This window comes from Molossus molossus, unplaced genomic scaffold (assembly GCF_014108415.1).
Source record: "Molossus molossus isolate mMolMol1 unplaced genomic scaffold, mMolMol1.p scaffold_m16_p_14, whole genome shotgun sequence".
In the NCBI taxonomy this organism is placed as follows: domain Eukaryota; kingdom Metazoa; phylum Chordata; class Mammalia; order Chiroptera; family Molossidae; genus Molossus; species Molossus molossus.
This window is the reverse complement of record NW_023425349.1, coordinates 3,357,153-3,371,693: the sequence shown is the minus strand read 5'-3', so window position 1 is coordinate 3,371,693 and position 14,541 is coordinate 3,357,153. Positions and strand designations below refer to the sequence as shown.

Sequence of the window (14,541 nt, the reverse complement as noted above, 5' to 3'; positions counted from 1 at the left end):
GCGCAGGGGAAGGCTCTGGAAGCAGGGCGGGGCCGGCGCTCACCGTTGACGAGGCTGTACTTCTGGGCCAGGAGGGCGGCCTGCAGACTTTTCCCGCTGCCCACGGGCCCACAGAGCAGCACCCTCGGGGTGAACGGGGCGTTGGATCGATGCTTGGTCTGGACATAGGTCAGAGCTGGAAGAGAGCGCGTACGGTTAATCAGCGCAGGGCCCAGCGAGGGAAGCTGCTCGGGCCCCTTGGCGGGCCCCTTGCTCAGCAGGACGGTCCCTCCCCTCTCCAGCTCCATGGACGCCTCCCTGCGTCTGGCCTGCCGAGCAGGGCGAAGCTGCGGGGAAGGGATTAGGCTTGAGGCCTGGCATGGAGGCCGGAGGGGACGAGGTCCCCTCTGCGAAGGGGGCTGGATGTGCACTGTTGGATTGGGACGCCTCCCAGCTGAGTCCCGGCTGAGCCTCTCACCTGAAACCCGGACCAGGTGGGTCTCCTAGTGGCAGACACGGGCTTTGATAACTGCCATGCCGGGCCAGCACGCGGGCCTCCGAGGACCGGGCTGGGTGGACAGTGACCTGCGGCACACGGGCCTCTGAGGACCGGGCTGGGTGGACAGTGACCTGCGGCACGCGGGCCTCTGAGGACGGGCTGGGTGGACAGTGACCTGCGGCACACGAGCCTCTGAGGACGGGCTGGGTGGACAGTGACCTGCGGCACGCGGGCCTCTGAGGACGGGCTGGGTGGACAGTGACCTGCGGCACACGAGCCTCCAAGGACCAGGCTGGGTGGACAGTGTCCCGCGGCACACGGGCCTCTAAGGACGGGCTGGGTGGACAGTGTCCTGCGGCACGTGGGCCTCTAAGGACGGGCTGGGTGGACAGTGTCCTGCGGCACGTGGGCCTCTGAGGACGGGCTGGGTGGACAGTGACCTGCGGTACTTTCCAGTGACACCAACTGAGCTGTGGGTCCCCAGAGAGGCAGCCGTCAAACACGTCCTGAGAAAGGGTGGCTGCAGCCACGTGCCCTGTGCCCGGGCATTCAATGAACAAAGAACTGGCACGCGGGCATCACCAACACTGCACACTCACACAGGGCAAGACCCTGGCTGCCACAGCCACTGAACATCAATCCCGGCACCTCGTGCCCGAGCACGGAGCACGGGGCGGGGGCATCGCCAGGCAGCTCACGGGAGAGGCTGCCTTCCGGCTGAGGCCAAGGCCGTGCCCACTCCCCAGCTGCCCACATCAGAACATGGTCTCCCCCCAGCCCCGGCTCCTGCCAGGAACCCAGACTAGCCAGCACCCGAGGTCAGCTATGGGTAGCCCTGGGACAGCGTCCCCCTTCAGATGAGTCTGCCCTGGACTAGGGCTGAGCAGCAAGCTGCCTTCGGGAGCCCGGCCTCCCTGAAACCTCTGACGGGTGTGTGGGGCTGGCCAGCCTCGCACTCTTGACATTTGGGGCCAGCGGTTCCTGCTGTGCATCATGCCACCCGTCCTGGGCCGTACAGGATTTGAGCAGCGTCTCCGGCCTCTACCCACCGGGCGCCAGCAGCACGTCCCAGGCTGTGGCGACCACAGATGTCTCAGACATCGATGAGTGCCCGCGGGGGAGGGACGCAATCGAGAACCAGTGGAATGTGTCCATTGCGCAGACTTTGACTCTCAAGTCTTCGTAGGGATTTTCTCTGGCAGGATCGAGAGGCACCACATGCCCTCGTTTTCAGAATGAAAGGCGCAGGTGAGTTCGTCGCCTGCCCTGGAGGCTGTGATGACCCTTGTCATCGTCACCACTGGCAGCGAGCCCCAAGCTAAGTGCAGCCAGCAGCATCGCTGTGCTCGTCCACAGGCCCAGGAGTCCGAGCGCCTCTTGTCCCCGCTTACAGGGAGCTGGCAGGGCTGGGGCCACACCCCCAAACCCACCGCCAGGTGGCAGCTCCACCGCGGGGACAGCCCGGGGCCCCGCAGGCCCCGTCCTCAGACCTGCCAAGTCAGCGCGTCCCAGACGCACGGACACTACAGGCAGAGCAAGTGCTCACAAGTGAGGCTCAATTTACAGTAAAGAACTAAGTTAATTAGAAGTAATGAGCCCCCAGACAGTCTCAGCAGCTAATTCTTCTTCTTTAAACTACGTGGCTGCCTGGATGCACTGCGGAGAGAGGAAAACAACGGCAGAGCCCTGCATCCCGACTCCGTTCCTTCCTCTGCATTATTAATTCGCAGTCACTAGCACACTCAGACACTCACGTCTTTACTTGCAATCCCAGGCATGAGCTCTTTATGAACGATCACATGAACTTTTACGTTTAATTAAATAATTTGGAAGCAATTAATGTGTAAATCCAGAATCATGGCAAAAGATAAATGTTGTGGCTGTTTATCTTGAGTGTAGTGTTTGCTGCTAAAGACCCTTCCGAGATGCAGAACCTCTGGGAAGTCGCAGGCCACCCGTCAGCCTGGCGCTGCTGAAGGGAGCGTCAGTGTCCGGGCCGGCGCGGGGGACTGACCCCCGAGCGAGGCTGCGCCGTGCCCGGGCTCTGGGCGAAGCCAGCTGCTCCCATGGCCACAGACAGGTGGGGCCGGAGGAGGGCACCAGGGCACCAAGCACAGCCCCCCTTGCAGGGGTCTGAGAGAACACCCAGAAAGCCCCCGTAAACGGCCACGTGTCTTAACTACCTGGCGGTATTTTCATTGTGTCTACCTGTCACCCCCAAGTGGATAACGGGCCTTGGAGACAACTGAAGACGGCAAAACTTTCAAACATTCGAATTCAGCTGCGTTGGGACAGAACTGTTCCAACTTCCCCTGGCCTTCCGCACAGATGTCGCCTGAGCCGATTCTGTGCGGAGACAGGACTCGAAGGACCCATGTCATCTACCCAGGGCTGCGGGGAGGCCGGGTTTGGGTTCCCATTTCACGGATGGCAACACCGAGGCTCTAGGGGTTGAGAGAGTTGCCGAAGACAGCACAGTGGATGTGTGGTGGGATCTGAACACAGGTCACCTGGCTCCAAAGTCTCGGGGCTCGCTGCCCTCCCCCACACACCTGTCTGCTTCAGCCGGTTTTGTAATGGACTCACACCTGAGTTGCACTGTGGTTTTTGGTCTTTGTGGTGGTGGTGGTGGGGTTTGCGGCTGTATTTTCTGTTTTTATAAAATTTCTCTTCCTTCTCCCTCACCCTGAGGGCCAACCTTGGTGCCTTGTCCCTCCCACCCGCACCTCCTCTCCTCACCCCGCCCCCACTGTCAAGTTTGCTGACAGCTTGGAGTGTAGAACCCGTGCAGGATGCTAGCCCAGGGTCTCCGAGGGGGGTGACCCAGGGACCCCACCCACAGGGAACCTGGGCCATCCGTAACTTGCCTCCTGGGGTCCCAGGCACATCGGGGATGCTGGGCACCGCCAGATTAAGTGACACTGGGAGAGGGAGGCCACAGTGCGCTGCGCCCACCCCCGCCTGCGCCCACCCTGGTAGAGGACGTCCACGCCCACCCCCGCCTGCGCCCACCCTGGTAGAGGACGTCCGCGCCCACCCCCGCCTGCGCCCACCCTGGTGGAGGACGTCCACCCCCACCCCCGCCTGCGCCCACCCTGGTAGAGGACGTCCACGCCCACCCCCGCCTGCGCCCACCCTGGTGGAGGACGTCCACGCCCACCCCCGCCTGCGCCCACCCTGGTGGAGGACGTCCACGCCCACCCCGCCTGCGCCCACCCTGGTAGAGGACGTCCACGCCCACCCCCGCCTGCGCCCACCCTGGTAGAAGATGTCCACGCCCACCCCCCACCCCCGCCTGCGCTCACCCTGGTAGAAGACGTCCACGCACGGCTGGTCAGCACTGATGACCTTCAGGACTCGGGGGTACGAGGGGAGCACCCTGATGATGTTCCTGTGGTACTCCAGCAGCTTCTGCGCCGTCTCGGGCTCCGAGATGCCCGTGGGCACGATCAGTCGGTTCTGGATTTCAGATTCGGGGGGCCAGTCAAAGGTGGTGTGATAGATCTCTGCCAGACAGAGGCCACACTGCTGAGGACTGAGGACACCACTGTGTCTGGGGGAGGGGTGCGGGGGCAGGGGAGGGGCCTACCTCCAGTTTGAGGGTCGATTCTCTTCCCCATGTTCCTCTCAATCAGGACAGTGTCTGGAGCACTCAGCAGGACTGGGCAGAAAAGGAAGGAGGAAACCAGGCCCACTGGGCAGCAGGTCTTAGATATTCGAATCTCATGGACCGATACCTGACTCACGCATCTCTCGATGTCTAATGACATTAAAACCACCACAGTCTCCTGCCCCAGGGGTCTTCTCAGCACCAGAACACAAAGGACACAACCTCAGGACTGAGGACTGCACACCCCTGACCTGCCTACTGCTAACAGTTTTCACTGTCATAAACAACACAGTGAGGAACATCTTTGTGCAGAAGGCTTTTGCTACATTTCATATTATTCCTCAAAAGAGTTTCTCAGATGTGGGATTCCTAGAACAAGGAATCACCAGGGTCAAAATAAAACCTCACTTTTTTTTTTATCCTCAACAGAGGACAATTTTCCATTTTTTTGTTCAGATACAGTGGGAGGGAGAGAGAGGAAGAGACAGAGAAACATCAACGTGAAAGGGACACATCGAGTGGCTGCCACCCACACGACCCAACCAGGGCCGGGGACAAACTGCAACCGAGGTACATGCCCTTAGCGGGAACCGAACCCGGGTGTCTCGGGACCGCAGATCAATGCTCTAACTGCTGAGCCAAATTGGCCAGGGCTAACCTCACTTTTCAAAGAATGAGCCCCAAATGCATTTAGTTCTTTAAAACATTAGATAGTGCTGGCCCCCTTTTTCCCCTTGGATGGTGCCTGGGCTACAGGTGGGCACTGGGGAGCTGGGCACAGAGCAGGCTGCTCCCTCGGGGGCCAGGGACTGAGCCCTGGTGGGAGGGCCCCCGGGGGCTACTCACTGACGTGTCTGGGGGTGATCCCGAGGGTCTGGATCATCAGCGCCTGCTCCCGAGTTTCAGGGATGCCATCCAGAATCCAACCCTAGGCAGAGAGTGTGAAAAGGTGCTCACCTAGTTCTATTTTTTAGATGTTTTGGAATTAATAAAGGAATAGAATAGCTTTATAGAAAGACTGGAATTTTTTAGACAAAATAAAATAAAATGATAGCTGCATTTGTAGTCTTTTTTTCTTTTTTTGGAAAGCCAAAACATCCCATGTCACAGAGTGCTCCTCCGCTGGGGTTCACAGCGGCCTGGCACGCGGCGGCTCGAGCTGACGTGTCGGCGAATCCACACTGGGGCTCACGGAGCTCACTCTGGGTTTCACCGTTACATATAAAAACATATAAAACACTCTGCAGGCGCACACAGATCAGCCTCCGGATACATTCCTAAAAGTGATACCTTCGTGTGTGACTTCTGATACATTCTGCCACACCCCTGCAATGCAGGATCCAATGCAGTCGTCTCCCTGAATCTTTGTCGACAGCAGGCAGTATCCGGGGAAATCCATCAGCGAGGCAGGGCGCAGCACTGCGGCTTTATTTACATTTCTTTGATCATTAATGAGGCTCAACCTCTCTTCCATATGTTTATTGGCTAGTTGCATTTTTTCCTTTTCCAAAAATGCCTATTCATGCCATCTCTCCACTGTCCCCTTGGGGTTTTATCCTTTTATTTATTTACAAGAGCTCTTTACATATTAAAAACATGAACCCATTTTGGCAAACACTACCTCAGACCCTTTGAGGCAAACAACATTGCCAGTGTCTTTCCGCGGTTTGTCTTTTGCCTTTTGATTTTGTGTACGGTGGTGTTTTTAACACATGTTTTGGCCAAATCAATCATCATTTTCCTCTTTAGATCCTAACATTGCATGGGTATGTGCAAAACCTGATCATTATTCACTTGCATTTAACCTGGGTTCTCTTACAGTTTTCGTCTTTACGTTCAAATACTGAATGGAGCCACACTTTATTTTGAAAATGATGGGAGGCTGTGATCTGACTGGTTTTCTTGTGGCTGACCAGCTGTCCCAGCCTCATCTCATCCCAGTGTACCCCTTCCCCTCCAAATGTCACCTCTGTCACCGCCTGCATGCGGAAGTGACGTTGGCTCCGGCCTCTTTCTGCCTGTAACACTTGTGTCATCCTAACCCCACTGAAATGACTGCTGTTTTATAATTTGCTGTGGTAACTAAAGGACACATTCCTCCTTGTCCTTTTCCAAAAAAAAAATTACTCTTCCAGGTCAGCAGCAAAACATTTTGTCACATCCCAAAATTGAAATTCTACTAGGCTTCTGTAATATGTGCAGATGGATTTTTGAGGAATTGAAGATTTTACGTTATCTGGTCAATACTCTATCTTCCCATTTGCTTAAGCAATGTTCACACTAAACAGTTTCCAAAGTCTTTTCCAGTCCCACAAGTCAAGTTGCATGCGCACGTGTGCGCGCGCACACACACACACACACACACACACACACACAATTTAAAGCTTTCAACTTGACATCCAGACAAATTAGGTAAGGTGAGCTTTGGACGTGTGAAATAAAGCTACAGCTTTCAGTCTCCATTCTGCAGTGAGGGGGGTTAGGTGGGGGTTCTGACATTGGCTCTCAGAAGGGGACCCCCAACCCCCCCTTTAGACCCCTCCCCCTTGGTCACTGTGAGAACTTGGTTGCTTTAAAGTCAGAGGATGGACTGATGGGTAAGCTCAGGCTCATGGTCACTCACAATCCACAACACCTGCTTCCCAGAACACCGTGTGAACCGGGGGCAAGAAATGTCTTCTTAAAAAACAAACAAAAACGCCTGCATGTCTTCAACATTAAAATATTTAGGTTCCTGCCCTGGCCGGTTTGGCTCAGCGGTTAGAGCGTTGGCCTGCGGTCCAGAGAGACCCGGGTTCGGTTCCCGCTAAGGGCATGTACCTCGGTTGCAGTTTGTCCCCGGCCCTGGTGGGTCGTGCGGGTGGCAGCCACTCGATGTGTTCCTTTCACATCAATGTTTCTCTCTCTCTCTCTGTTCCTCTCTCTCCCTCCCACTCTACCTGAACAAAAAATGAAAAAATGTCCTCGGGTGAGGATAAAAAAAAAAAAAATTTAGGTTCCAACAGGGTCGAGTGATAGTTTTAAAGAAAAGCTAAACAAATTTACAGAGTAGAGTGTTGGGAAAATCAGCCAGGCTTCCATTAATTCCTTAAATTATGCAGGAAAACGCGTAACCACGGAACCTCTGGTTTCTAAACTAACGAAGCAAAAGTGCAAAATAAAAATTTTTAACAGCCTTTTGCTCCCTCAAGTCCTTGTTAAAGGCAGCCAGGCGCCGGGCTGCTGTCTTACGGAGCAAACATCCACAGGCTCGCGCACCGGCACGGGACCGGAGGTGCGTCCGGGGGCGCCCGCGCTCAGCCTGGGAGCTGCCCGGTTCTGAACTTCAGCTACATTCAGGCCCCCTCTTTTTCCTTTATTTGGTGGGGAGGGGTCAGGAGCCGACCGACTGCTTCCTTCAGGACAAGGGCTGGCGGCTGCACTTCGAGTCCCTTTTTGAAGCTGAAAGACGGCTGGAGCTCGGTCCTCGCTCGGCACCGGAGAGGCCTCGCGTTTAATATTGCATTGCCGAGTGATCAGCAGCATCTCGCCCATACGTCTGCAGCCGACATCAGTATGTGGTCCAAAGCTTTTAGAACTATTCAGGGGAACAGCTCTCACTGGCTTCTCACGGGAGGAAGCAGGCTTCCAATTACACAGGAAAAGTGCAGCAAAATGAGGAACATCTCCCTAATTAGCCGGCCTTGCCGGGGCTGCGCTCGCAGATCTGAGACTTAGGACGGAGAAGGCGGGCTGACGAATCCCAGGCCAGCAGCTCTCCAGGCTGCTCTTTCAGAATCCGAGGTGCTAAGAAACAGGCCCCTGAGGGACCCCTGAGGGCAGCCCACCCCCCACCATGCAGCCCCGCACTCTGGGGAAGACAGGCACAGCGACCCTCTGTCCCTGCACCGGCCCAGGTGCCACCTGGAAAGCAGGGCACAGTGACCAGGGGCCCTGCGTCGGGGAGCGCTGGTTCTGGGGCATTCTCAGGATGGGAGCCCCAGGCTTAGCCCTCGGAGAAGGACTCTCCCTGCGCTCCTGCATTCATACAGGGTCCTGTGATTGCCCAGCTGCATGATGAACCGTACGTTCAAGGGGAAACAGCAACTTGGGCCGAGAGCAAGTTCATAGCTGCAAAGTCTGGCGAAGCAAGAAGTCATAAATCAGTAGGTAGCAGCCAGCCACTGCCATGATGGGCCCCGCCAGGTGCCCGCGAGGTCGGGGGTCTGACTTCCCGGAGTGCTGGGTGCGGGAGCATCAGTCGGTCCCTAATTAGAATACATTACCCATCTAGCCGGCACTCCAGTGAAATGTCTGCCCCACTCTGCAGCTGCAGCTTTGTTCTGAGCAGGTTAATTGATATTCTGATGCCTGCGCTCGCCACACCCCCGTGGCCTGGTTCTGTTTCATCACACATCAAAGAGGCGTCTGCTCAGGGCACCCCGTGCACCCGCGCGGAGCTGGAGGTCCGCACAGCTGCGAGGGGTGCAGTATCACAGGAGGGACAAGCACCGAGCAGATGTCACGGAAGAGAAAAAAGGAAAGCAAAGCAGCCAGCCAGCCTGGGGAACGCGGCGAGGCCCAGCAGAGCGCGGCCCGACGCGAGCGGCGCAGCTCCCTGTGAACACTGGCCTTCCCTGCCCTCCTGACTGTTATTAAAGCGCAATTAGCAATTCCGCGCCGCAAGACTCCTGCCCTCTGGGTCCTCTGCCTTTCTGATGCATTGCTCCTGTCTCCTCCCCTCTCCTCCGAAGACCAGAGAGGGGCTCCCCTGCGTTTTCCCCAGGACGCCCCTCCAGCTCCCAGCTCCGAGTGCAGACGCGAGAGGCGGTCCCTGGGGCCTGGAGCCCATTCCTCAAGGAGGCCAACTGGGGCTGAAGGCTAGACCCCGAAAGCAGGCTCACTGAGCTCAGTCGGAACGGGAGCGTCGCAGGTGCACCGCAGCCTTTCTTCCCGACGACACAGCCGCGGTTTCCCGGCAGATGGGAGGGAAGAAACGGTCTATCTCATCAGCTAGCAAAGGAAGATCAAGTTGGGTACACTGATGAGCCCTAGGGCAGTCGGTGGAAACGAGGTGCCCACAGTGGTCCCTCGGTGCTGCGGGGCACTGGTGCCAGGCCCCCTGGATGCCACATCTGCCGATGGCCATGTCCCTGCTATAAAGTGGGGAGGACAATACCTACAGTCGGCCTTCTCCATCGGCGGATTCCCAACCACAGACCAGAGATACTGTTTCCCATCAGAAGTGGGTTGAATCCGAAGATGCAAAACCCAGGGATATAGAAGGCCACCTGTACGTTTATTTTTAAAAATCCACGTATAAGTGGTCCCACACAGTTCAAACCATGTAGTTCAAGGGTTAACTGTGCTTTGATGACTGGCAGCATTTTTTTTTTTTTTAATCCTCACCGGAGGACATTTTTCCATTTATCTCCAGATAGAGGAGGGAGGGAGGGAGGGAGGGAGGGAGAAAGACATATCAATGTGAGAGAGAGGGACACATCAGCCGGTTGCCTCTACACGACCCCGACCAGGGCAGGGGACAAACCGGAACAGAAGTACATGCCCTTGGCCAGAATAGCACCCATGACTCCCTGGTCCACGTGCCCTTGGCCAGAATAGCACCCATGACTCCCTGGTCCACGTGCCCTTGACCAGAATAGCACCCATGACTCCCCGGTCCACGTGCCCTTGGCCAGAATAGCACCCGTGACTCCCTGGTCCACGTGCTGACCCTCTCACTGCTGAGCCAAATGGGCCAGAGCTAGGCGAGCGCCGCCACCGCCACAGAATTTTTATTTCAAAGTTTAACCTCAACAATATGCCACACCTGCTGTCGTTCCTGACCCCTCAACCATGCGAACATCTCGGGTCCCCTTCTGCCCGAACGGGCTCCTCCACGAGGCCCTGCCCCAGCCCCAGGCAGCCAGCTGGCCTCCTTCCTGCACAGCCCGGCACTGCGTGTGCTCAGACAGGCTGGGTGTGCAGGACCCCTGCCCCTCCGTGACACATGCATGGCCTCCTTCCTGCACAGCCCGGCACTGCGTGTGCTCAGACAGGCTGGTGTGCAGGAGCCCCGCCCCTCCGTGACACACGCGTGGCTCCTTCCTGCACAGCCCGACACTGCGTGTGCTCAGACAGGCTGGGTGTGCAGGAGCCCTGTCCCTCCGTGACACACGCGTGGCTCCTTCCTGCACAGCCTGACACTGCGTGTGCTCAGACAGGCTGGGTGTGCAGGAGCCCTGTCCCTCCGTGACACACGCGCGGCCTCCTTCCTGCACAGCCCGACACTGCGTGTGCTCAGACAGGCTGGGGTGTGGAGCCCTGCTCCTCAGTGACACACGTGTGACATTCTCATGCAAACATGCAGACTCAGGCGTGTCTGTGTGTCCAGGACTGCAGGCTGAAGCCAGGACTCTCCAGGGGTTAAAAGTTGGGATAGCACAGGTGTGAATGGTCTTATGCATTTCAAACAGCTAGAAAGTATTTTCACGTCAAATCCACGTCAGATGTCTGTGGTGGCCCAGAAAGCACCCTGTGGAGGAAGACCAGCTGGGAACCCACGCTGTCTGTCCCCAAGCAGGCCGGTGCCGCCCAGCCCTGGGCCTGGGGTAACACTGAGCGGACCCACGGCAGAGCTAACTCGCTTTTCGGCCTCGCGTCCAGCGCGGGCTCAGACCTGGGGGGCTCGCCCTCGGCGTGGACGACCCACAGCACCCAGCGCATGGCCTCCTCTCCTGCACCGTGGAGCCCGTCGCGGCTCAGAGGCAAGATGAGCCCCGAGGGTGTCGGGTCAACGTGAAGGTGAGAGGCGGGCACTCTGGGAGTGGACCCCGTTCTCCTCATCTGCAAGCAGGACGGTGACCACCACGCACCGCACAGCGCCTGGGACCTCACCCGCTGCACCGTCACAAGTCCAGTTCGGAACGGCGAGCCGTTCTCTCCCTCCGCCTCCTTTCCGAAAGGGCTGCTGCCCAGGTCTGTGGGCTGCCAGGGAGAGCCCATCTGGAGGGGCAGTCTCGGGGGGCAGTCCCACAGGCGGGCGGCCCAGAGGCGGGCCTGGGAGAGCTTCCCCATGACAGGCGGGGACGCGCGTCTCGGGGAGCGTGCTGGGGGGGCTCGGCGAGCTGAGGGCTCTTGAGCTCGTCCAAGGCTGCTTCCTGGCTGGGCCTCCCAGGAAGCCAAGGCCAGGGCCACGGGGCCACCAGCCTGCGTCCAGCACCCGGGGAACTGTGGTCACGCCGCTGCAGTGACAACAGCTGCCACAGCTGGAGCTGGGATCCCGCCACCCCTCTCACGCCGCACCCGTTCGTGAGCTCCCTGGGGCGTTCACCCGCGTTCGGTGCGCTGTGCGTCTGGGCTGGGTTTGGGGGCGTGCCTGTTGGAGAGCCCCTGGGGGGGGTGGACTGTCACTGGTTTACTTACCTGACTACCCCGGGTCTAGCTGACCCAGCTCTCCCCGCCCCCGGCCGCTGGAGCCAGGACAGGCACTGGGTGTCGTCTGTGACGGCGTGGGCTCTAAGCAGGGGAGCCGTGAGCGTGTGGGGAAGGAGGCGTCACCAGGAAGAGCGGCTGCCCGCTCTCAGGGTCTCTGGACATCACAACACCACAGCTGCAGCATCTCCCCGCCAGGTGCTGCCTCACAGGGTCACTTCCCACCGCCCGAGGTGTCCCGCGTGTCTGGGTCGCTGCCACCAGAAAGCACCCGCCGCCCTCCCCCCATCTGCCCCCACCTTCACCCCACCTTCCCGCCGCCTTCCCCCCACCTGGCCCCCACCTTCCCTCCACCTTCCTCCCACCTTCCCCCCACCTTCCCCCCTCCCGTGAGAACAGCCTTTCCCCTCGGGCTGTTTCCTGGGGGCCGGGACCTCTTTCCGTCTCCCTAGACTCCTCCTCAACTCCGTTTCCTTGTTAGGGTATGAACAAGTGAATCCCACATCTTAATAAATAAATAAACGGCATACCAATAAAATACACATTTGCTCCTGTATTCTAACCAACACTCTTATTTATAATGAAAGTTGTAGTTGTCAGGTTATTTACATTTAAAACCAGGGCAGTTAAAATGTTGCCGATTATAGCTAAAAACTGTCCACTTTGTTTCCACCGTTCTTTCAAATCCCACTGACAGGCAGTACTGGGCCAGGTGGGGACCCCGGCCCCTTATCAGCTGGGAGACCACGTCCTCTGGATCGATGTGACAAGGCATGTCGAGGGCGGAGGTGGTGCACAGGACGGCCGTGGCCTGGTCCCGCAGCCTTCCGGCACACTCCATGCTCCTGGGAGTTGGCAGCTGACTGAACAGCACCAGAGCTTAGGGAGGGGGTGAGGGGCATCCCAGCTCTCAGGAGGCAGCCTCTGCCCCACCCCTGGGTCGCTCAAGCTGCTGAGAGTCACCCTGCGCCCAGCCAGGCCGCTCCTGCATGGGGCCGTGCTCCCCGCCCTGCAACCCTGCTGTGTTTGAATGAGGGGACACGAGCCAGGGCCTGAGCAGAGCAGAGCTGCCGAGCAGTGAAACCGCACTGCTCGGAGCGACATCTACAAACCCGCAGGTGTCAAAGCCACGGCGAGGCGAGCCTGTGCTCCCACCAGCGGAGGAGAACTGGGGACGGGTGACAGCCGCAAGGACAAATAAACAGCCGCCCTTCTGCACCGAGCCAGGGCCTCCGCCCATCAGCCTCCCACCATGAAACACGGACTCGCGTTCTGGGCAGGAGAGAATAAATCTGTGACCAAAGGGGAGGGAAGAGAAGAAAAAAGACTCTAGAACCTGCCGAGTAAATCTGAGGGCTCCAGTCTAGTGCACCACCTCATCCCCATGGGGGTACCAGCGTCTCCGCATCAGATGAAATCGAATAGTTAGCCTGAGGACCAAAGTACAAGCTTGTGTTTGATGTACGATAAAGGAGCCCCCTCAGACTGTTAACTGAGGTTTGGGGGTGTGGCCCTGCGTGCAGTGTGGTCAGAGGCTTGCCTGATAGGATGTTGGGAGCAAGGTCAAAGTTCAACAGCGGGGTCAGTTTTTACTTGAATGACCCACTCTTCCCCAGGTACCATGTGAGATTCTGGGGGTCCTGCAGGACGGGACAGACGGGGCACCCACCCTCACGGAAGTCACGCTCCTAATGACAACCGGGGACGTTCACGTTCGGAGGAAAAGGCAGGAGGCTGCGATCTCAGGCAACGAGAAACTGGCCTCCCGGGGCTGTGCGGGTCAGGGCGCCTGCCTGAGGAAGTACCTTCACCTAGACGGGAAGGAGAGCTGTTCAGCCCCAGGGGTGCTCAGCCAGCGAAGGGGCATGTCTCCCACTGCTGCGTAGCGGACTGTCGGTCTCAGTGCTAACACGACAGTCGTGGGCGGTCTGAGCTCAGGGTCTCTCGGGCAGCGCCCGTGGTCAGCTGGGCTGTGCGCTCCCCCGGACACTGAAGAAGGGCAGCGTCACAGCCACGGGTGAGCGGCTGAAGGCTCTGCTTTCTCACGGGCTGGAGGCTGCCCTCAGGTCCAATGGGCTGCCCATGGCCTTCCCAACACGGCAGCTCCCTCCATCGGGCCGGAGGCCGAGTCTTACACCCTGCGCTTCTCGGCAGTGACACCTCATTGCCTCGGCCCTGGCCCTGGCCCCACTCAAGGGCGGGGTTCCACAAGGCGTGGGCCCCGGAACAGGGGAACCCCTTGGGGTCTGACCGCCAGGGTGCCAAGGCCCGGGGTGGGGCAGGTGCGGGAGGAGGCCCGGGAGGCAGGGAGGGCCGAGGAGCGAAGGCTGCGCGGGCCGGGCCTCAGGGCATCACGGGGCAGCCAAGGGGGCCGGGCCGGGCCTCAGGGCATCACGGGGCAGCCAAGGGGGACGGGACGGGACGGGCCTCAGGGCATCACGGGGCAGCCAAGGGGGACGGGAGGCCGGGAGGGCAGAGGAGCGGAGAGGAGGCCGCGCGGGCCGGGCCTCAGGGCATCACGGGGCAGCCAAGGGGGACGGGCCGGGCCTCAGGGCATCACGGGGCAGCCAAGGGGGACGGGACGGGACGGGCCTCAGGGCATCACGGGGCAGCCAAGGGGGACGGGAGGCAGGGAGGGTCTCAGCAGCAGAGCGACACAGTGACTTTCACTTTAAAAGACAAATGCTTCTCTGTGCATAAAGCCGTCTTCAGAAGGATGTTTTTTCAGGAGGATTTTACCATCAGTCACCTGTGGGAAGGGGCCGCGAGGCTGGGGGACAGGAGTACGGGGACTTGGGCACTTGTTGAATTTCGAGCCATGTGAAGGCACCGCCGTCCAGGAGTCAGTCTGCTCGTTCTCAGTGACACCCCGGCAGTGACAGGGGGACGGGCCGGGGAAGCAAGGAGGTGGGCCAGGTGCCCAGGAAAGGGAAGGGATTCTTAGCAAGTCAGACAAGAGGCGCGCAGACAGGAAGGTAAGACGCAGAAGCCTGTGGGGTTGAGCATCTCTTCCAAATCCCCTGCGCTACTGCCTTTCTTC

General features: G+C 58.8%; 1 protein-coding gene across 1 annotated transcript in view; it reads right to left on the bottom strand.

The window, feature by feature from the left end:
• Positions 1 to 14,541, bottom strand: part of AK8 (adenylate kinase 8) — a 59,752-nt gene that overhangs the window by 24,213 nt on the left and 20,998 nt on the right. Inside the window, exons 6-9 of the mRNA XM_036261693.1 lie at positions 4,935 to 5,016; positions 4,068 to 4,139; positions 3,784 to 3,984; positions 44 to 175 (exon numbers count right to left, since the gene is read on the bottom strand). Of these exons, the coding sequence (XP_036117586.1) occupies positions 44 to 175; positions 3,784 to 3,984; positions 4,068 to 4,139; positions 4,935 to 5,016 (487 nt within the window). The remainder of the gene's footprint in view (positions 1 to 43; positions 176 to 3,783; positions 3,985 to 4,067; positions 4,140 to 4,934; positions 5,017 to 14,541) is intronic.